At 53.0% G+C, this 22,856-nt stretch overlaps 1 protein-coding gene across 3 annotated transcripts in view; it reads right to left on the reverse strand.

Annotated features, from left to right (window-relative positions):
* Positions 1–22,548, reverse strand: part of ankrd29 (ankyrin repeat domain 29) — a 132,354-nt gene extending 109,806 nt beyond the window's left edge. For all 3 annotated transcript variants that reach the window (XM_038808548.1, XM_038808549.1, XM_038808547.1), the window contains exon 1: positions 22,371–22,548. In XM_038808548.1, the coding sequence (XP_038664476.1) occupies positions 22,371–22,382 (12 nt within the window). In that variant the 5' untranslated portion in view covers positions 22,383–22,548. The remainder of the gene's footprint in view (positions 1–22,370) is intronic.
* Between the last annotated feature and the right edge of the window lie 308 nt (positions 22,549–22,856).

The following is a 22,856-nucleotide window of genomic DNA, read 5'->3' on the forward strand; positions in this document are numbered from 1 at the left end:
TCTGGGAAGTTCCCGCTCTCTCTCACCGCTGTTTATATTCCCGCTCTGTTCTCACTGATTCTGGGAAGTTCCCGCTCTCTCTCACCGCTGTTTATATTCCCGCTCTGTTCTCACTGATTCTGGGAAGTTCCCGCTCTCTCTCACCGCTGTTTATATTCCCGCTCTGCTTCTCACTGATTCTGGGAAGTTCCCGCTCTCTCTCACCGCTGTTTATATTCCCGCTCTGTTCTCACTGATTCTGGGAAGTTCCCGCTCTCTCTCACCGCTGTTTATATTCCCGCTCTGCTCTCACTGATTCTGGGAAGTTCCCGCTCTCTCTCACCGCTGTTTATATTCCCGCTCTGCTCTCACTGATTCTGGGAAGTTCCTGCTCTCTCTCACCGCTGTTTATATTCCCGCTCTGCTCTCACTGATTCTGGGAAGTTCCCGCTCTCTCACCGCTGTTTATATTCCCGCTCTGTTCTCACTGATTCTGGGAAGTTCCCGCTCTCTCTCACCGCTGTTTATATTCCCGCTCTGTTCTCACTGATTCTGGGAAGTTCCCGCTCTCTGTCACCGCTGTTTATATTCCCGCTCTGTTCTCACTGATTCTGGGAAGTTCCCGCTCTCTCACCGCTGTTTATATTCCCGCTCTGTTCTCACTGATTCTGGGAAGTTCCCGCTCTCTCTCACCGCTGTTTATATTCCCGCTCTGTTCCACTGATTCTGGGAAGTTCCCGCTCTCTCTCACCGCTGTTTATATTCCCGCTCTGTTCCCACTGATTCTGGGAAGTTCCCGCTCTCTCTCACCGCTGTTTATATTCCCGCTCTGTTCCCACTGATTCTGGGAAGTTCCCACTCTCTCACCGCTGTTTGTATCCCCGCTCTGCAGTCAGTAATTTTGGGAAGTTCCCGCTCTCTCTCACCGCTGTTTATATTCCCGCTCTGTTCTCACTGATTCTGGGAAGTTCCCGCTCTCTCTCACCGCTGTTTATATTCCCGCTCTGTTCTCACTGATTCTGGGAAGTTCCCGCTCTCTCTCACCGCTGTTTATATTCCCGCTCTGTTCTCACTGATTCTGGGAAGTTCCCGCTCTCTCTCACCGCTGTTTATATTCCCGCTCTGTCTCACTGATTCTGGGAAGTTCCCGCTCTCTCTCACCGCTGTTTATATTCCCGCTCTGTTCTCACTGATTCTGGGAAGTTCCCGCTCTCTCTCACCGCTGTTTATATTCCCGCTCTGTTCTCACTGATTCTGGGAAGTTCCCGCTCTCTCTCACCGCTGTTTATATTCCCGCTCTGCTCTCACTGATTCTGGGAAGTTCCCGCTCTCTCTCACCGCTGTTTATATTCCCGCTCTGTTCTCACTGATTCTGGGAAGTTCCCGCTCTCTCTCACCGCTGTTTATATTCCCGCTCTGTTCTCACTGATTCTGGGAAGTTCCCGCTCTCTCTCACCGCTGTTTATATTCCCGCTCTGTTCTCACTGATTCTGGGAAGTTCCCGCTCTCTCTCACCGCTGTTTATATTCCCGCTCTGTTCTCACTGATTCTGGGAAGTTCCTGCTCTCTCTCACCGCTGTTTATATTCCCGCTCTGTTCTCACTGATTCTGGGAAGTTCCCGCTCTCTCTCACCGCTGTTTATATTCCCGCTCTGTTCTCACTGATTCTGGGAAGTTCCCGCTCTCTCTCACCGCTGTTTATATTCCCGCTCTGTTCTCACTGATTCTGGGAAGTTCCCGCTCTCTCTCACCGCTGTTTATATTCCCGCTCTGTTCTCACTGATTCTGGGAAGTTCCCGCTCTCTCTCACCGCTGTTTATATTCCCGCTCTGTTCCCACTGATTCTGGGAAGTTCCCGCTCTCTCACCGCTGTTTATATTCCCGCTCTGCTCTCACTGATTCTGGGAAGTTCCCGCTCTCTCTCACCGCTGTTTATATTCCCGCTCTGTTCTCACTGATTCTGGGAAGTTCCCGCTCTCTCTCACCGCTGTTTATATTCCCGCTCTGTTCTCACTGATTCTGGGAAGTTCCTGCTCTCTCTCACCGCTGTTTATATCTCCGCTCTGCAGTCAGTAATTTTGGGAAGTTCCTGATCTCTCACCGCTGTTTATATTCCCGCTCTGTTCTCACTGATTCTGGGAAGATCCCGATCTCTCTCACCGCTGTTTATATTCCCGCTCTGTTCTCACTGATTCTGGGAAGTTCCTGCTCTCTCTCACCGCTGTTTATATTCCCGCTCTGCTCTCACTGATTCTGGGAAGTTCCCGCTCTCTCTCACCGCTGTTTATATTCCCGCTCTGCTCTCACTGATTCTGGGAAGTTCCCGCCCTCTCTCACAGCTGTTTATATTCCCGCTCTGCTCTCACTGATTCTGGGAAGTTCCCGCTCTCTCTCACCGCTGTTTATATTCCCGCTTTGCTCTCGCAAACACTGTTTACATCACTGTTCTGTCTCACTGAAACATGGAAGAAAATAGAAGGAGGAGGCTATTCGGCCCTTCTAGCCCGCTCCGCCATTCATTATGATCATCCAAACCAATACCCTAATCCCACCTTCCCCCCACTCCCGTATCCTTTGCTCCCCTTCACCCCCAGTGCCATATCTAACTGCTTCTTGAAAACATACAGCAACATTCTCCGTTAGCGGGATCCTGCGATCTTTCGGCATCGTACCCAAGCCGGCGGGTTTCCCGATGGTGTGTCGTGGCGGGAGAACGCCACGCAGGAATCCTGGCTGGCGGAGTGGGGAATCCCGCTGCCGTTGGGAGAATGCCACGCAGGAAACTTGGCTGGCGGAGTGGGGAATCCCGCTGCCGGTGGTGGCACGCCACGCAGGAAACCTGGCTGGCGGAGGAGAATCCCGCTGCCGGTGGGAGAATGCCACGCAGGAATCCTGGCTGGCGGAGGAGAATCCGGCTGCCGGTGGGGGCACGCCACGCAGGAATCCTGGCTGGCGGAGTGGGGAATCCCGCTGCCGGTGGGGGCACGCCATGCAGGGAAACCTGGCTGGCGGAGTGGGGAATCCCGCTGCCGGCGAGAGCACGCCATGCAGGAAAACCTGGCTGGCGGAGTGGGGAATCCCGCTGCCGGTGGGAGAATGCCATGGAGGAAACGGTGGCTGGCGGAGTGGGGAATGCCGCTGCCGGTGGGAGAATGCCATGGAGGAAACGGTGGCTGGCGGAGTGGGGAATGCCGCTGCCGGTGGGGGCACGCCACGCAGGAAACCGTGGCTGGCGGAGTGGGGAATCCCGCTGCCGGTGGGGGCACGCCACGCAGGAAACCGTGGCTGGCGGAGTGGGGAATCCCGCTGCCGGTGGGGGCACGCCATGCAGGGAAACCTGGCTGGCGGAGTGGGGAATCCCGCTGCCGGTGGGAGAATGCCATGGAGGAAATGGTGGCTGGCGGAGTGGGGAATGCCGCTGCCGGTGGGAGTAGGCCACGCAGGGAAACCTGGCTGGCGGAGTGGGGAATCCCGTTGCCGGTGGGGGCACGCCACGCAGGGAAACCTGGCTGGCGGAGTGGGGAATCCCGTTGCCGGTGGGAGTAAGCCACGCAGGGAAACCTGGCTGGCGGAGTGGGGAATCCCGTTGCCGGTGGGAGTAGGCCACGCAGGGAAACCTGGCTGGCGGAGTGGGGAATGCCGCTGCCGGTGGGAGTAGGCCACGCAGGGAAACCTGGCGGGCGGAGTGGGGAATGCCGCTGCCGGTGGGAGTAGGCCACGCAGGGAAACCTGGCTGGCGGAGTGGGGAATCCCGCTGCCGGTGGGGGCACGCCACGCAGGGAAACCTGGCTGGCGGAGTGGGGAATCCCGCTGCCGGTGGGAGTAGGCCACGCAGGGAAACCTGGCTGGCGGAGTGGGGAATCCCGCTGCCGGTGGGGGCACGCCACGCAGGGAAACCTGGCTGGCGGAGTGGGGAATCCCGCTGCCGGTGGGAGAATGCCATGGAGGAAACGGTGGCTGGCGGAGTGGGGAATGCCGCTGCCGGTGGGAGTAGGCCACGCAGGGAAACCTGGCTGGCGGAGTGGAGATTCCCGCTGCCGGTGGGAGAATGGCAGGCAGGAAACCGTGGCTGGCGGAGTGGGGAATGCCGCTGCCGGTGGGAGAATGCCATGGAGGAAACGGTGGCTGGCGGAGTGGGGAATGCCGCTGCCGGTGGGAGTAGGCCACGCAGGGAAACCTGGCTGGCGGAGTGGAGATTCCCGCTGCCGGTGGGAGAATGGCAGGCAGGAAACCGTGGCTGGCGGAGTGGGGAATGCCGCTGCCGGTGGGGGCACGCCATGCAGGGAAACCTGGCTGGCGGAGTGGGGAATCCCGCTGCCGGTGGGGGCACGCCATGCAGGGAAACCTGGCTGGCGGAGTGGGGAATCCCGCTGCCGGTGGGGGCACGCCACGCAGGAAACCGTGGCTGGCGGAGTGGGGAATCCCGCTGCCGGTGGGGGCACGCCACGCAGGAAACCGTGGCTGGCGGAGTGGGGAATCCCGCTGCCGGTGGGGGCACACCATGCAGGGAAACCTGGTTGGCGGAGTGGGGAATCCCGCTGGCGGTGGGAGAATGCCATGGAGGAAACGGTGGCTGGCGGAGTGGGGAATCCCGTTGCCGGTGGGGGCACGCCACGCAGGGAAACCTGGCTGGCGGAGTGGGGAATCCCGTTGCCGGTGGGGGCACGCCACGCAGGGAAACCTGGCTGGCGGAGTGGGGAATGCCGTTGCCGGTGGGAGTAGGCCACGCAGGGAAACCTGGCTGGCGGAGTGGGGAATCCCGTTGCCGGTGGGAGTAGGCCACGCAGGGAAACCTGGCTGGCGGAGTGGGGAATCCCGTTGCCGGTGGGAGTAGGCCACGCAGGGAAACCTGGCTGGCGGAGTGGGGAATGCCGCTGCCGGTGGGAGTAGGCCACGCAGGGAAACCTGGCTGGCGGAGTGGGGAATGCCGCTGCCGGTGGGAGTAGGCCACGCAGGGAAACCTGGCTGGCGGAGTGGGGAATCCCGCTGCCGGTGGGGGCACGCCACGCAGGGAAACCTGGCTGGCGGAGTGGGGAATCCCGCTGCCGGTGGGAGTAGGCCACGCAGGGAAACCTGGCTGGCGGAGTGGGGAATCCCGCTGCCGGTGGGGGCACGCCACGCAGGGAAACCTGGCTGGCGGAGTGGGGAATCCCGCTGCCGGTGGGAGAATGCCATGGAGGAAACGGTGGCTGGCGGAGTGGGGAATGCCGCTGCCGGTGGGAGTAGGCCACGCAGGGAAACCTGGCTGGCGGAGTGGGGAATCCCGCTGCCGGTGGGGGCACGCCACGCAGGGAAACCTGGCTGGCGGAGTGGGGAATCCCGCTGCCGGTGGGAGTAGGCCACGCAGGGAAACCTGGCTGGCGGAGTGGGGAATCCCGCTGCCGGTGGGAGAATGCCATGGAGGAAACGGTGGCTGGCGGAGTGGGGAATGCCGCTGCCGGTGGGAGTAGGCCACGCAGGGAAACCTGGCTGGCGGAGTGGAGATTCCCGCTGCCGGTGGGGGCACGCCACGCAGGGAAACCTGGCTGGCGGAGTGGAGATTCCCGCTGCCGGTGGGGGCACGCCACGCAGGGAAACCTGGCTGGCGGAGTGGGGAATCCCGCTGCCGGTGGGAGAATGGCAGGCAGGAAACCGTGGCTGGCGGAGTGGGGAATGCCGCTGCCGGTGGGGGCACGCCACGCAGGAAACCGTGGCTGGCGGAGTGGGGAATCCCGCTGCCGGTGGGGGCACGCCACGCAGGAAAACCTGGCTGGCGGAGTGGTAAATCCCGCCCTTTGTGTTTTGTCCTCAACTGCTTTCTGTGGTAGCGAATTCCACAGGCCGACCACCCCCTGGGTGAAGAGGTTTTTCCTCATCTCTGTCCTCAATGGTTTCCCCTATATCCTCAGACTGTGACCTCTGGTTCTGGACACCCATACCATCAGGAGCATCCTTCTTGCATCTATCCTGTCTCGCCCTGGTAGAATTTCTTCTGAACTCCAACAAATACAATCCTACCCGACTCAATCTGTCCTCATACATGATCCTGCGTCCTAGGAATCAGACTGTTTAACCTTCACTGCACTCCCTCTATAGCAAGAACATCTTTCCTCAGAAAAGGAGATCAAATCTGGGACTTCTGGTGGCAGCTCTGTGGTCAACAGTCGCACACGCAGTGGCTCCCACCAAGGTACTTTGATTTTTGGCCATGTTTGCCCAGTTAGTGGGCGATGCTTGGGGGGGACATTTGCTTAATGTGATGGAATAGGGGCCCCACATAAAGGTAATACCCAGCAAATATAATACAAGGCAGAAGTCAGGCAGGGGATCATCGTCAGACTCAGAAGTTCTCAAGCCTTGGGGGGGGAGGGGGGAGGGGGGTGTTGCCGGAGGGTCTGCAGGGCCCAAATCCTACGGTCTATGTGTCCAAGATGTTTGGAAAGTTGGTGGGGGAGGGAGGGCTTGCTGTTCCCTCCCAAATTGGACTGGACCCATTGGTCACTGAGGAAGAATCCCAGGTCTGGGGAGTCAACATGGACAAACATTGTCAGGTTTCACAGGTGGGAAGATAAAGAACGGGTCCCAAGATGGACAAGAGACAATTGAGACTCGAGATGGGAGAGCTACACCATCAACATATATCAGGATATCAGAACATGGGAGCAGAGCTGGCGAGGAGGCGTGAGGCATTCAATGAGACCATAGCCATACTGTAGAAGAGTAATGAGCGATTTGGTGTGGCATACCAAGCTCAACATTGGGTGACCTTTAAAGGACCTTTGATGTGCTAGAGGATGCAAATTAATTCATGAAGAAACATGGACTAGGGTGAACTAAAGTGCTAACAGACTAAGAAGTTTGATATCTGTCCACTGTTCAGTTCATCTATATCTGTATTTACTGGGGGATTTTTGTAGACTTGGGGAGGGTATGGAGTTGTTATGGTGCTTTGTTGTTGGGTGTTTTTACTGGGTTAGGGTTTATGTATTGTACTGTTGGTTTCATTTGTGGTATGGAGGATGGTTGTTCATTTTCCTCTATTTTTCTGTGTTAAAATTTGGTATGGGTGGGAATCTGATTGCCGATATACTGTTTATTTTTCTTTGAGTTTACCCTGTGTGGGGGCACCCTGCTAGCTGTGAAGCTAGTTAACGGAAGCAGAGAAGGGAAGATATCTCCAGCTTGTTACTGTTGAGGTGATTTTTTTTTAAAGGTAATGAGCTGAGGTTTTTTGTTTCTGTTTTGTTAAATGATTGGGGATACGAAGGAGGTGGAAGGGGTCTATTGTTCCTCTGTGGGTTGTTTGGTAACCGGGGTGGGGTTGGGCTGGGAATGGAGAGGGGGAGAAGCGGGGAGGGATAGACTGCTGATGGTTTCTTTGTCTTTGTGCTGGTTTTATGACGGGTATGATGGCCATATTGGGTGGACCTAGGGTAGCGCAGGCTGAGGCACTGCTGGATTGTCTGACATGGTGGATATGGCTGACCCTGGATTGGGGGGCAGAGGGGGTAAGAGGCCCCCTGTTTGGGTGATGTTATAACCTGAATGGCTGTCACGGGGGTCTGGACCATTAGGTTTCCCGTGGCCTCATCTGAATACGATCTTCCCAAAAGAGGGAGCGGGGCCAAACCCTTAACCAGGAATCCCTATGGGGATAAAAACCCCGACCCACGCACAGGACACCCTTCGGGGAGCGGTGAGTGTAACTTGTTATTGTGTATTAAACCTTTTTGTTCCTTACCCAACATCGCTTCCTCGTGATAGCGCTTGCCTGAATCCTACACTGGCGATGAGGATTAAGTGGAGTTGCAGTCAATGCCATTTCCTCTGAACTCAGCCCCTTCCCGGAGACCTCAGGCCAGGCAACAGGTATGACACATGTAGGGAAGTTAGAGGCATTTGGTGCCAACACAGGTGATTGGAACCCGTAATCGAGCAGTATTTTTTCCATTTGAATACAATCGTTCGAAACCAAAGATAAATGGTTACCCTCCTCACAGTTGCGGGGACATCACATATAACATCATAAAGAGCTTAAGCTACCCAGACGCACCTGATACACGGTCGTTCGCACAGCTGGTCATATTGGTGGACGAACATTTTAATCCAAAACCACTAGTCTCTGGGTGCCATTTGGAAAAAGACATGTTTATTCCTACTCTTTGTTTTTTGCCTGTCAACCAGTTTCCTATTCATCTCAATACACTGCCCCTAGCCCGTGCACTTTAAGTATACACACTATCACTGATACTGGGAGATCCTGCTCTCTCTCACCATTGTTTATATCCCCACTGATTTCACTGACACTGGAAAATCCCGTTCCCTCACCACTGTTCCTATCCATGCTCTGCTCTCGCTTACTCTAGGAAGTTCTGTTTTATCTCAGCACTGTGTATATCCGGCCTCACTGGCTCTGCTCTCGCTTACTCTAGGAAGTCCTGTTCTCTCTCACTGTTAATTATATCCCCACTCCAGGGCGGCACGGTGGCGCAGTGGTTAGCACTGCTGCCTCACGGCGCCGAGCACCTAGGTTCAATGTCCGTGTGGAGTTTGCACATTCTCCCCATGCTTGTGTGGGTCTCACCCCCACAACCCAAAGATGTGCAGGGTAGGTGGATTGGCCATGCAAAATTGTCCCTAAATTGGAATTTTAAAAAAAAATTTATATCCCTACTCTGTCTCATTGACACTGGGAAGCTCCCCCTCTCTTTGCTGTTTGGGTGACATGGTAGCACAGTGGTTAGCACTGTTGCTTCACAGCTCCAGGGTCCCAGGTTCGATTCTCGGCTTGAGTCACTGTCTGTGCGGAGTCTGCACGTTCTCCCTGTGTCTGCGTAGGTTTCCTCCGGGTGCTCCGGTTTCCTCCCACAATTCCTGAAAGACGTGCTGTTAGGTGAATTGGACATTCTGAATTCTCCCTGTGTACTCAAACAGGCGCCGGAATGTGGTGACTAGGGGCTTTTCACAGTAACTTCATTGCCGTGATGTAAGCCTACTTGTGACACTAATAAAGATTATTATTATTATGTCCCCAGTCTGTCTCGCTGACTATAGGAAATACTGTTCTCTCTCTCTTGCCATATACATCCGCACTGATCTCGGAGACTCTGGGAAGACCTATTCTCTCTTGCTGCCGTGTGTGTTCCCATTGCTCTCTGACTTGGGAAGGTCTCACTCTTTCTTAGCGCTGTTTATTTCCCCGCTCTGTCTCACTGACTCTGGGAAGACCCACTCTCTCTCGCCGCTGTTGTGTAATTCACATTACCATGGTGATGGGCTTCGAGATGGGAAGGGTACAGAGGAATCTATTGTGAAATTAGGTTACAGGTTTTGCTAAACTGTCACTGAATATCCCAGACAGGTGCATTAGTCTGCCAGGGTATGGAAGAAGGAGAGCAGCTGGAGATAAAAAATCTCTATGGTTCACAACACTGGAATGCAGGTGGAAGCTCAGACTGAAAAAATCAAATTCATGAGGAGTTTAAATGAAGTCATAAGATTTCCCTAGTTTGTGCTCGAGAAAGAACCTTCAGTAATACTCGAATACAATATATGAAAAACAGTTCTGGAGTTAGAAGTTACCAGGCTGAGAAAAGAAGGGCAATAAATCCACGAGATTAATCCAAAAGGATTATTTTGGGCTGATTCTGGCAAAACTGAATGTTCACATAAAGGACAGTGTAACATATCCCCATGAAATGGTTTTTCACTTGTGTTAAAACTAAGAATGGGAGTATTCTATTCTGTGGTTTAAAGCCTAAAGTCCCGAATGTTTATTCAATGGTGCTTTTGAGGGCAGCACGGTAGCATTGTGGATAGCACAATCGCTTCACAGCTCCAGGGTCCCAGGTTCGATTCCCGGCTTGGGTCACTGTCTGTGTGGAGTCTGCACATCCTCCCCGTGTGTGCGTGGGTTTCCTCCGGGTGCTCCGGTTTCCTCCCACAGTCCAAAGATGTGCAGGTTAGGTGGATTGGCCATGATAAATTGCCCTTAGTGTCCAAAATTGCCCTTAGTGTTGGGTGGGGTTACTGGGTTATGGGGATAGGGTGGAGGTGTTGACCTTGGGTAGGGGGTAGGGTACTCTTTCCAAGAGCCGGTGCAGACTTGATGGGTCAAATGGCCTCCTTCTGCACTGTAAATTCTATGTAAAAATCTATGTAATCTTTTGTTACAGTAACATCTTTAAAATGTTGTTGAATCATCCTTTCAGTTACTAACTGGAAATTCTAATTTATGATGACTATGAACCCCGTCCTCCTTGACCCCCTTTTGTGATCCCAATTTTTTGACCCATTTTCCTCTAACACACCCCAAAGGCCAACCGCCACATGTTCTTAAGTTTTGTTTTTACCGACTGCTGAATGTTTTTCTGCTATTAACACATTCTGCCATTTTACTTTCATATCATTATCCATAACGCATGTGTCAAATCTCTCCTCGTTCTCATCCATCTCTGACCTTCTACTCTGCTCCACCTGCCCAAGCCCCTCTTAAACAGTATAAAACCCAGAACTTTTCATCCTCTCTTTAGCTCTGAAGAAGAGTCAAATTGGCTTGAAACATTATCTCTGCTTCTCTCTCCACTGCAAGGCCTGCTGAGGTTTTCCAACATTTACTGTTTTATTTCAGATTTTCAGCATCCACAGTATTTTTATTCATTTACGCATCTGGTTGACTAACGTCCTTTAAGGAAGGAAATCTGCCATTCGTACCCAGTCTGGCCTACATGTGACTCCAGACCCACAGCAATGTGGTTGACTCTTAACTGCCCCCTCAAGGGCAATTAGGGATGGGCAATAAATGCTGGCACAGCCAGCGACACCCACGGCCCATGAACAAATAAAAAAACTCATATCTGTACCTGACAGAATACTTTGTAGCATTACAGTCCAAGCATCTTTTTGCTGATTCAACTTCACAGCTATATTTTCAAATTAGGTGTAATATCTTTCAACTCTATCCTCTGTAAATTTAGGCACTACACAAAGATTTTTAGTTAAATCAAATTTCTTGGGGAATTAAACTCAACCCCTGAGCCACTATCTATCTCTCTTTTCTTTATTTATTTTAAGTGCTCCTTTAGATATAATAAATCCCTAGATAAATGCTTGGAGCTGTCAATTATTCAAGATGTATTCAAATTTATTCATCCATTCATTTAAAAATGCATAGAGACAGGAAGCAGGTAACTACATGCCAGTTAGCTTAACGTCTGTCACAGGGAAAATGTTCAAAGCTATTATTAGAAAATAGGAGCAGGAGATCCTTAGAGGCTGCTCCATTGTTCATTATGATCATGGCTGATCATCCAACTCAATAGCCCTAATCCCTCTTCCCCATATTCTTTGATCCCCTTCGCCCCAAGTACTATATCTAACTACTATTACAGATAGTATAGTAGGGCATTTGGAAATAGTCAGGTTAATCAGGCAGAGTCAACATGGTTTTGTGAAAAAAAAATCATGTTTAACCAATTTATTGGGGTTCTTTGAAGAAGTAACACATGTTGTGGATAAATAAATGCCAGTGTATATGCTCTGTTTAGATTTCCATATACGGACTTCCGGTTGCGGCTATGACCAGCTAAGTCGCACATTTGGCAGCTCCTGCGACAAAGGTGTTTAAGGGCCGATTGGAGGGCCCCCGACGGTACTGTAAAGACGAATCCCGGTGGGGGAAGGCTCCCTGAGGAGAGTGAGACCAACTTTATGGTCGGTACTCGGAGTGGGGCGACAAAAAAAGCGGCAGCAGCTCCCCGAAAAAAGCGGGGGAAGAGGACCAAAATGGCGGCCGGTGGCGCACTAGAAGATTGGAGAAAATGGGCGGAGGAGCAGCAGGCTGCTCTCCTCCGGTGTTTTACGGAGCTGAAAGTGGAACTCTTAGAGTCCATGAACGCGACGACCACAAGGCTGATGGGGGCCCAGGCGACCCAAGAGGCGTCGATAAGAGAGCTGCAGCAGGAGATGACTGCAAGGGAGGAGGAGGCCACGGTCCTCGTGGGAAAGGTGGAGGTGCACGAGGCACTCCACCTGAAATGGCAGAGCCGCTTTGAGGAGCTGGACACTCGAATGAGGCGGAAGAACTTGAGGATCCTGGGCCTAGCAGAAGGCCTGGAGGGGCCTGATCTCCCGAAATATGTAGCGGAGATGCTGAGCTCCCTGATGGGAGAGGGGGCCGGTCCATCGCCTCTGGAGCTGGAAGAAGCATATCGGGTCATGGCTAGGCGGCCTAGGGCGAACGAGCCCCGAGGGCGGTGCTGGTGCGATTCCAGCGTTTCTGTGATCGGGAGAAAGTGCTGAGGTGGGCCAAGAGGGAGAAAAGCAGCAAATGGGAGAATTCGACGGTGCGGATATATCAGGACTGGAGTGCGGAGGTGGCAAAGCGGCGGGCCCGGTTTAACCGGACGAAGGCGGTGCTGCACGCAAAGAGGATCAAGTTCGGAATGCTGCAGCCAGCGCGCTTGTGGGTCACCTACAAGGACCAGCACCATTACTTTGAGACCCCAGAGGAGGCATGGACTTTTGTTCGGGAGGAAAAGCTGGACCTGAACTAGAACTTGGGAACGCCGGCGGTCGAGGCCGCCCGAGTACCCTTGACTGATCAAGTGGCCCATGTCTTTCTTAGGCCAGGTCGGAACTTGGTTAAAGTTGATGGATCGTTTGGTTTCTTTGTTCCTTTTTGTGTGTCTCTTCCCGTTGCCAACTTCCCTTAATTATTGTTGTTGTAGGGGGGGCTTTTTTTACTGTTTTTTGATCTGTTCTTTAAGGGTTATGGTTACTGTTCTGTTCGATGGAGGGTGATGGTTAAATACGTTATTATTGGGTAGTTATTTAGTTATGCAGGCATAGTTATGTATTTATGTATTTATTTGAGATTTTTTATTTATATTGTTATATTGTTAAGTTGGGGAGGCGGGACGGGGGGGGTGCAAGTTGGTTATGCGGGTTTTCTTTTTCTCTTTTTTCTTCCTCTCGTTTTAAGGGGGCTTTTTTATGGGCTTGGATGGGGACGGGGGTGGAATTGAAGATGGCGGGGTAGGGTGTGGCCGGGCGAAAGCGCGGGCTTTCCCCTGTTTCCCGCGCGCGGGACGGAGGAAGGGGGAGGAGAGAAGAGTGGGGTGTGGCCAGCAATGGCGGCTTTTCCCGCGCTGAAGCGGGGTCAGAGAGGGATGGCAAGGGGGGGGGGAGGCCCCTCCCCCCCCCACATCGGGAGGAGTCGGAGTGTGGCAGGGGCAGCCGGGTCAGCGAAAATCAGCTGACTCTCGGGAGTACGATGGTGGATACACCGCGGCTAGGAGGGGTCCTAGCCAGGGGGGGGGGGGGGGGGGGGGGGGGGGGTTAGGGGGGGATACCGGGTTGCTGCGGGAAAGGCCGAGGACGGGAAGGGAAGAACGGGAGGAGAGAGGGGGGGGGCCATCGCCATGGGGAACGGGTCAGAAGGGGAGGGTCGACCCGGGGCGAACAGGGGACAGGACATGGCTAATAGACAGGGGAAAGGGACAGGTCGCTCCGCGACCCGGTTGGTTACTTGGAACGTGAGGGGGCTGAATGGGCCGGTCAAGAGAGCAAGGGTTTTTTCACACCTAAAGGGACTGCAGGCGGATGTGGCAATGTTGCAGGAGACTCACTTGAGAGTAGTAGACCAGGTACGCCTGAGAAGGGGGTGGGTGGGACAGGTGTTCCACTCAGGCTTGGACGCAAAGAACCGGGGGGTGGCGATTTTGGTGGGAAAGAGGGTGTCGTTCGTGGCGGCGCAGGTGGTAGCAGATAAGGAGGGTAGGTACGTGATGGTGAAGGGTAGGCTGCAGGGAGAGAATGTGGTGCTGGTGAATGTGTATGCCCCGAATTGGGATGACGCGGGTTTTATGAGGCGCCTGTTGGGCCTCATTCCGGGTCTGGAGGCAGGGGGCCTGATCATGGGGGGGGACTTCAATACAGTGCTCGACCCTGGGCTGGACAGATCGAGTTCCAGGACGAATAGGAGGCCGGCAGCGGCAGAGGTGCTAAGGGGGTTCATGGAGCAGATGGGGGGGGTAGACCCTTGGAGATTTGGCAGGCGAAGGGCGAGGGAGTATTCTTTTTTCTCCCACGTCCACAGGGTGTACTCCAGAATAGACTTTTTTGTACTGAGCAGGGGGCTGATTTCGAGAGTGCAGGACACGGAGTACTCGGCCATTGCGATTTCGGACCATGCACCACACTGGGTAGAGGTAGAACTGGGGGAAGCACGGGACCAGCGCCCGTTGTGGCGCCTGGATGTGGGGCTGCTGGCGGACGATGAGGTGTGCGGAAGGGTCCGGAAGGGCATTGAGAGATATCTGGGCACGAACGACACGGGCGAGGTGAAGGTGGGGGTAGTCTGGGAGGCCCTGAAAGCAGTGATCAGAGGAGAGCTGATCTCCATAAGGGCACACAGAGAAAGGAAGGAGAGGCAGGAGAGGGAGAGACTGGTGGGGGAACTTATAGAAGTGGACAGGAGATATGCGGAGACACCAGAGGAGGGGCTGTTGAGGGAGCGGCGCAGTTTACAGGCCCAGTTTGACCTACTGACCACTAGGAAGGCGGAGACGCAATGGAGAAGGGCACAGGGCGCGGTCTATGAGTACGGGGAAAAGGCGAGCAGGATGCTAGCACATCAGCTGCGCAAGAGAGATGCAGCCAGAGAGATTGGGGGAGTGAGAGAGAAGGGAGGGAACGTAGTGCAGAAGGGGCAAGAGGTGAACGGGGTCTTCAGGGATTTCTACAGGGAATTGTACCGGTCTGAGCCGCCCAGGAGGAGGGGGGGAATGGAGAACTTCCTCGATAGATTGAGGTTCCCAAAGGTCCAGGAGGAACGGGTGGAGGGGCTGGGGGCGCCGATAGAGCTGCAGGAGCTAGTTAAAGGGATAGGCCAGATGCAGGCGGGGAAGGCGCCGGGGCCGGATGGGTTCCCGGTGGAATTTTATAAGAAGTATGTGGACTTGGTGGGTCCAGTGCTGGTGCGAGCCTTCAATGAGGCGCGAGAGGGGGGGGTTCTGCCCCCGACAATGTCACAGGCCCTGATCTCCTTGATCCTGAAGCGGGACAAAGACCCTGTACAGTGCGGGTCCTACAGGCCTATCTCCCTCTTGAATGTAGATGCCAAACTGTTGGCAAAGGTCCTGGCAACCAGAATAGAGGATTGTGTGCCAGGGGTAATCCATGAGGACCAGACGGGGTTCGTAAAGGGACGACAACTTAACACAAATGTCCGGAGACTGTTGAATGTGATTATGATGCCAGCAGTGGAGGGGGAGGCTGAGATAGTGGTAGCACTGGATGCGGAGAAGGCATTCGATAGGGTGGAGTGGGAATACCTGTGGGAGACGCTGGAACGGTTTGGGTTTGGGGAGGGATTTATCAAGTGGGTGAAGCTGCTGTATTCGGCCCCGATGGCGAGTGTGGTTACAAACGGGAGGAGGTCAGAGTATTTTGGGCTCCATCGAGGTACCAGGCAGGGATGCCCCCTATCCCCCTTACTATTTGCATTAGCGATCGAACCGTTGGCGATGGCACTGAGGGGTTCAGGGGGGTGGAGAGGACTGACAAGGGGAGGGGAGGAACATCGGGTATCACTCTATGCGGATGATTTGTTGTTATATGTGGCGGACCCGGAAGGGGGAATGCCGGAGGTAATGGAAATACTAGCGGAGTTTGGGGACTTCTCGGGATATAAATTAAATGTGGGTAAAAGTGAGGTCTTTGTGATACACCTGGGAGATCAGGGGGAGGGAATTGGGCGGCTCCCCTTTAAGAGAGCAGTAAAGAGCTTCAGGTACTTGGGGGTGCAGGTGGCAAGGAACTGGGGGACCCTCCACAAGCTGAACTTTTCAAGGCTGGTGGAGCAGATGGAGGAGGAGTTCAAGAGGTGGGACATGGTACCGCTGTCGCTAGCAGGGAGGGTGCAGTCAGTCAAAATGACGGTCCTCCCGAGGTTCTTGTTTCTGTTTCAGTGCTTGCCCATCTTTCTCCCCAGGGCCTTCTTCAAGAAGGTAACTAGCAGCATTATGGGCTATGTGTGGGCACATGGCACCCCTAGAGTGAGAAGGATTTTCTTGGAACGGAGTAGGGACAGGGGAGGATTAACGCTACCCAATCTTTCCGGATACTACTGGGCGGCGAACGCATCGATGGTGCGCAAGTGGGTGATGGAGGGGGAGGGGGCAGCTTGGAAACGTATGGAGAGGGCGTCCTGCGGCAATACAAGCCTGGGGGCGCTAGTAACGGCACCATGGCCGCTCCCCCCCACAAGGTATACCACGAGTCCGGTAGTGGCGGCCACCCTGAAAATCTGGGGGCAGTGGAGGCGACACAGGGGGGAAGTGGGGGGTCTGATGGCGGCGCCACTGAGAGGGAACCACAGATTTGTCCCGGGGAACACTGGTGGGGGATTCCAGAGCTGGCACAGGGCGGGCATCAGGCAACTGAGGGACATGTTCATAGAGGGGAGGTTTGCGAGCCTGGGAGAGCTGGAGGAGAAATTTGAGCTCCCCCCGGGGAACACGTTTAGATACCTGCAGGTGAAGGCATTTGCCAGACGACAGGTGGAAGGATTTCCCTTGCTTCCCGATAGAGGGGTGAGTGATAGGGTGCTGTCAGGGGTCTGGGTCGGAGAAGGGAAGGTCTCGGACATCTACAAAATAATGCAGGAGGTGGAGGAGGTATCGATAGAGGAGCTGAAAGACAAGTGGGAAGCGGAGCTGGGAGAGCAGATAGAAGATGGGACATGGGCGGATGCCTTAGAGAGGGTCAATTCGTCGTCGTCGTGCGCAAGGTTGGGTCTCATCCAATTTAAGGTGCTGCACAGAGCCCATATGACGGGGACTAGGATGAGTCGGTTCTTCGGGGGTGAGGACAGGTGTGTTAGGTGTTCGGGAAGCCCTGCGAACCATGTACATATGTTCTGGATGTGCCCGGCACTGGAAGAGTTCTGGGAGGGGGTGGCGGGGACGGTATCGAGAGTGGTGGGAACCAGGGTCAAACCAGGGTGGGGGCTAGCGATTTTTGGGGTTGGGGTGGAGCCAGGAGTACAGGAGGCAGGGGAGGCCGGAATATTGGCCTTTGCGTCCTTGGTAGCTCGGAGAAGGATCTTGATTCAGTGGAGGGACACAAGGCCACCAAGTGTTAACACCTGGTTAAACGATATGGCAAGCTTCATCCAATTGGAAAGAATCAAATTCGCCCTGAGAGGGTCGGTAAAGGGGTTCTTCCGGCGGTGGCAGCCCTTCCTTGACTTTCTGGATCAGAGATAGGAACTGGAGGCCGAAACAGCAGCAACCCGGGAAGAAAGGGGGGGGGGGGGAAAGGGAGGGGGGGGGGGATAGCAACGAAGGGAGCACGTCAGCGGGGGGTCGCGGGCAATGACTGCCCGAGGCCATCGGCAGAAAGGGAAAAAACGGTTTGGGTGCTAGACTGGTAGCGCGGGGGGGGGGGGGGGGGGGGGGGAGGGTGGGGGGGTGCGCGCGGGGGAGGGCGTGGGGAGGATTTTCCAGGGGGGATTTGTTGTGTTATAATTTAAAATGTAGTAGGGGTAAATGTTTGTATCGAAAAATTTCAATAAAAATTATTTTAAAAAAAAAAAGATTTCCATATACGTTTATTAAAAAATTAAAAAAAAAAATAAATCTAGTGTACCCAATTCATTTTTTCCAATGAAGGGGCAATTTAGCATGGCCAATCCACCTACTCTGCACATCTTTAGGTTGTGGGGGCAAAGCCCACGCAAACACGGGGAGAATGTGCAAACTCCACACGGACAGTGACCCAGAGCCAGGATCGAACCTGGGACCTCGGCGCCGTGAGGCAGCCGGGCTAACCACTGTGCCACCATGCTGCCCGATTTCCATATACATTTAATAAGGAGCCACATGGTTACTAAATTTGCTGATGAGACAGGATAGGTAGCAGAATAAGATATGAAGAGGACACAAGGAGGCTACAAAGAGATGTGGATCAGTTCAGAGAGTGAACAAAAACCTGGCAAATAGAGCATAATGTGGGAAAGCGGGAAACTGTCAATTTTGATGGGCAGAATAAAAAAGCTTATTATCTAAATGGTGAGAGATTGTAGAAGCATCTGGGTATCCTAGATCGGAATATTACCACCTTTAGGCAAAGTGTCGGTTCCAGTGAGAAAATCGGTGCGAATCCCACTGGTGCCAGTGGCCGGAAATCATACAGAATATTCAGCCTCTTAAACAAAATTTGTTTTAACCATGTGCATCATGCCTCGCTCATGGCGGCCAGCCGCTAATTCGCTCACCCCAGGACATCTTTGCAATCAGTGAGGAGCTCCATCACGCTTCCCCAGCATTTGTTCCAGATCCAGTCTAGGGGTGAGGGGGAAGGGGGGGGGGTGGAGAGAGATGGCCTGCAGCAGAGGTGGGACCACCTATAACCACATTCCCATCGACATCCTTCCACTAAGGTCACCATCCTAGCCTGGGAGGCTGTGGCAGCCTCAGTGGGTGCCAGCTCGCAGCGGAAGAGGATGGGACAGCCGTGCAGCAAGAAGATGAATGACCTTCATGCAGCCAGAATAGGTTTGCCTCCTCGTGTCTCCTACTACACCCCTTCACACCTCTTCAATGATCTCTCACCCAGCCACCTCACAGGTTCCCAACACATACCGTGCAGCTCTCATCCCCGCCCCCCGCCCCCTCCACTCCCCATTCTCTCCCCAGTAGCTAATCTGCTCCTCATATCCCTGTGTCATGAGAATGTCACTTTAAGAAATGTTTGGCTGCTCATGTTACTGCAGTGATGTCAGAGTGTGGGTGGAGCCGAGATCTGGCTGCAGTGATGTCAGAGTGTGGGTGGATCCGAGATCTGGCTGCAGTGATGTCAGAGTGTGGGTGGAGCTGAGCTCTGGATCTGCTTTTTAGTTTCACTTTGAGAAAAGCTTGGGTGTGTCCGTGTTTATTTAGTTTTGTTTTCAGTGTTGGAGCTGAAGCCAGACAAAGCAGGTGTACTGTTGATCTCTGCCATGAAAAGACTATCTATTGATCATTTGGTGAATTCAGAATTATAAATGTTCTCAGTAGTGAATGTAAACTTAAAGTGCTTCTGTTAAAAGGTGTTTCTTCTGTCTTCTGGATGTTGTTTGGGAAGCTATTAAGGATTACTTAGTGTTGTATTCTTTGGAGGTTGTATTTGAATTGATGGTTGCTAAGATGTTCACTGTATGTTTTAAGAAGGTTAATTTGAGTTCATAGAATAAACATTGTTTTGCTTTAAAAAATACTTTTCCATTTCTGCTGTACCACACCTGTAGAGTGGGCCGTGTGCTCCCCATACCATAATCTATTAAAAGTTGTGGGTCAGATGAACTCCATGATACACTTTGGGGTTCTCTAAACCCTGGCCCATAGCACATGCTCACACTCAAATGGTTCAATCCAAATTATTCTCTTTCGGAACCTTTACCACGTCTGAATTCAATGCCAGAAACAGTATGCAGTTATCAGTTGGGAGAAATGTGGAATGGTTAAAAAATGCGGAGTTGTTAAAAATGCACAATCGTTCCACATCACAGGAATTACTAACTGCATGCCAATCTTCATCACCATCTGAACTGGCAGGAACCCCGCCTACACTATACCCATACCACAGGATAAGCTCGAGCATGAGCATCATGACCAGGCACAGCCAACCACAATAATGCACAAGCTCAGGTGCCTCATCCCCCTTTGAGGAAAGAGCCCTCCAGTTGGCCATCACTTAGTTATCCCCTGTATTTTCTATTATTTCCTGTTCTTTTCATGTACTTCATGATCTGTTGAGCTGCTCGCAGAAAAATACTTTTCACTGTACCTCGGTACACATGACAATAAACAAATCCAATCCAATCCAATCCAATGCCCTTTCCCTTTCCTTGCAGGGCAATCAGTCGACCAGCCTGAACCAGCCTCGCACCCACTGAACATCACAGACCTGAGCAGCTTTGAGAGAGACATCACAGAGACCAGCATAGGAGACATCTCACCTGTCGCCTGCACTCTCCATCGGTGCACATACTCACACTTAGATGGGAATAACCAGTAGACGGCTTTCTACATCTAGTGAGCACCTAACTGCTGATGATCCACAACAGACAGAGGCAGGAATGTCCCAGGTATCTGGTACTCGGACGGGTGCCGGAGGCCAGGACTCTGCTGAGCTCCTGGCTGATGACGTGCCCCGAGGACCGGTTGTCTCTGAGCTGCTGGAGTTGCAAAGGCAGAGTCACGGGCATCATGATGTGATGACAGCATCCCTCCTCGGACTGCAAGGACGACTGGAGGAGTCCCATTGCCTTGTGTTAGAGAAGATGGTGCCGTCACTCCGACACAATGAGGCCAACACTGAGAGAGTGGTGTCCGCAGTGGACAGCATGGTGCGGGGCATCCACTCCATGGCGGGGAATATCCGCTCCATGGTTCAGCTCATGACCTCCATGGCTGAGGGCATGAGTTCCATGGTGCAGAACTTCAGTTGCACGGAACAGACACTCGTGGGAATCCATTAGTGTCAGCGCCAGAGGATGGTGGGGCTTCTGGATCTCACTCCAGCTGCCCCTCTATCCCATGGAGGAACACAAGGGCCCCCGGACACCTAAATAATAATAATAATCTTTATTGTCACAAGTAGGCATACATTAACACTTCAATGAAGTTACTGTGAAAAGCCACACTCTGGTGCCTGTGCGGGTACACAGAGGGAGAATTCAGAATGTCCAAATTACCTAACAGCACGTCTTTCGGGACTTGTGGGAGGAAACTGGAGTACCCGGAGGAAACCCACGCAGACACGGGGAGAACGTGGAGACTCCATACAGACAGTGACAGAAGCTGTGAATCGTACCTGGGGACCCTGGCGCTGTGAAGCAACAGTGCTAACCACTGTGCTACCATGCCGCCCACAAAGCAAAGCGGATCAGCAGGATTGCATCTTAGGGACATCCATGCTGGAGACCGTGGCTGTGTCAAGCCCATCTGATAGCCTTTCCCTGTGACCACCTCCAGCTCCGCACACCGATGGTGGCAGCATTGCAACACCCATGCTGCCTGAAAGAAAGCAGGAACCCTCAAGGTTTAGGAACCCCAGGGGATACCCACCAAGGTCATCTCAGGCATCAGCTGTGGATCCTGGGGATATTTCGCCTGGTTCTATTTGCTATTTTCAAAGTGACACCTGTCACATACATCCTGTCACTCTATTTCTTTTATCACCAGCTTTGAAAAGGGATTTGGATAAACACTTGAAAAGTAAAATGTTGAAGAGCTGGGGAAAGCTGGAGCTGGAAGTGTGTGTCTGGGGGTGAGTGGTAACTAACTGGGCAGGTTTTTGTACACGGAGATAAAAGCAAATTACTGTGGATGCTGGAATCTGAAACGGAAACAGAAAATACTGGGCAATCTCAGCAGGTCTGACAGCGTCTGTGGAGAGAGAAGGGAGCAAACATTTTGAGTCTGGATGACTCTTTGTCAAAGTTCAAAGATGTGTGTACAATTGGATGGCAGAAGTGCTGCATACCAGCTTCCACATCCACTAGTTATCTGGATACAAGTGGGGTGAACCCCAATCCCCAATGATGGGCCAGTCACTCTACAATGAGACTGGCTCCCCGAACAGGTGCCGGATTGAGGCGACTAGGGGCTTTTCACAGTAACTTCATTGAAGCCTACTTGTGACAATAAGCAATCATTATTATTACTTTATTATGGGTCAATCTACAATTACCCTCCAAAATAAGTCACAAAGGCTAGAATTATTCCGAACCTGTTTTGCTGAATGTGTCATTTTGGAGTTAGCTCAACCAAAAGTCCCTCATCTTCCTCCCTATTGGCAAGGAGCACCGCATAAAATGACACTGAATTTACAGCACAGAAACCAGCCCTTCAGCCCAACTGCACTGGACCTGGTGTCTATGTTTCAGAAGCCCCTCCTCCCACCTAATTTCAGATCAGCTTAATATTCTGCCTCATTCACCATCGAGCTCACCCTTGAATCATCCATGATTGCCCACAGATCTGCAAAAATGGGGGAATCTGAAAAACGTATCTGCATTGCTTCCCACCTTTTCACCAAATAATTCCCAAGACCCTATACAGGATCCCCCTGTATCTGCAGTGAGAGGAGGTGCACAGGCCCTCTCTCCATCCACTGACACTTGGCAAGTGGCAAATTCTTGCCAGAGCTTGGGGATTTGCCTTTCGCTGACAAGGGCAAATGGCACAACAAAAGGTTGCAAATCACCAGATGGTTTCACAATATGTCCGATTTCACTCTGCTCCCAATTTACACGGGATCCGATCCCTATTTTTTTCACAAGATTTCAAATCATGCATTCATTAGAGGCTCCCTGTTTGTCTGCCACAATGTACAGGAAGCTGTGAATCAAACAATAGCATTACCTTAAAAGACATCCTGATGTAATTTCCCAGGAAGCGAGATTAAGGCAGAGGTGACCTGGCTGGGAGGGATGTTGGCTGCTTTGCTCCTTGCTCAGGGTTTGAGAGCCGTTGTCAGTCCGGCAGAATATCCAATGGATATGAAACTGGCTGTTCAGTGATCAGTCTGACACTGCGCGTCCCCGAGCAGGAACTGACCTTGCGCGTCCCCGCATTGTCGGTGTGCGCGCTCACGCTCACTGTATCAGAAAAGCCCAGAGCTCGTGCATGTGAAGGAGCTATCCAGCCATTGCCTCTCCCCCCCCCCCCCCCCCAGGACACTGCAAACTCTCTCTTTCAGCAACCTCCTGAATGCTGCAACTTGGGGCCCAGGCCACTGAATGGCCATTCAGCCCATCGAGTCTGCCCCAACAATACCCCCAATCGAACAATAATCTTCACTCCCATCACAAGTAGGCTCACACATTAACACTGCAATAATCTCGCGTT

The sequence above is a fragment of the Scyliorhinus canicula genome, chromosome 10, assembly GCF_902713615.1.
Source record: "Scyliorhinus canicula chromosome 10, sScyCan1.1, whole genome shotgun sequence".
Lineage (NCBI taxonomy): Eukaryota > Metazoa > Chordata > Chondrichthyes > Carcharhiniformes > Scyliorhinidae > Scyliorhinus > Scyliorhinus canicula.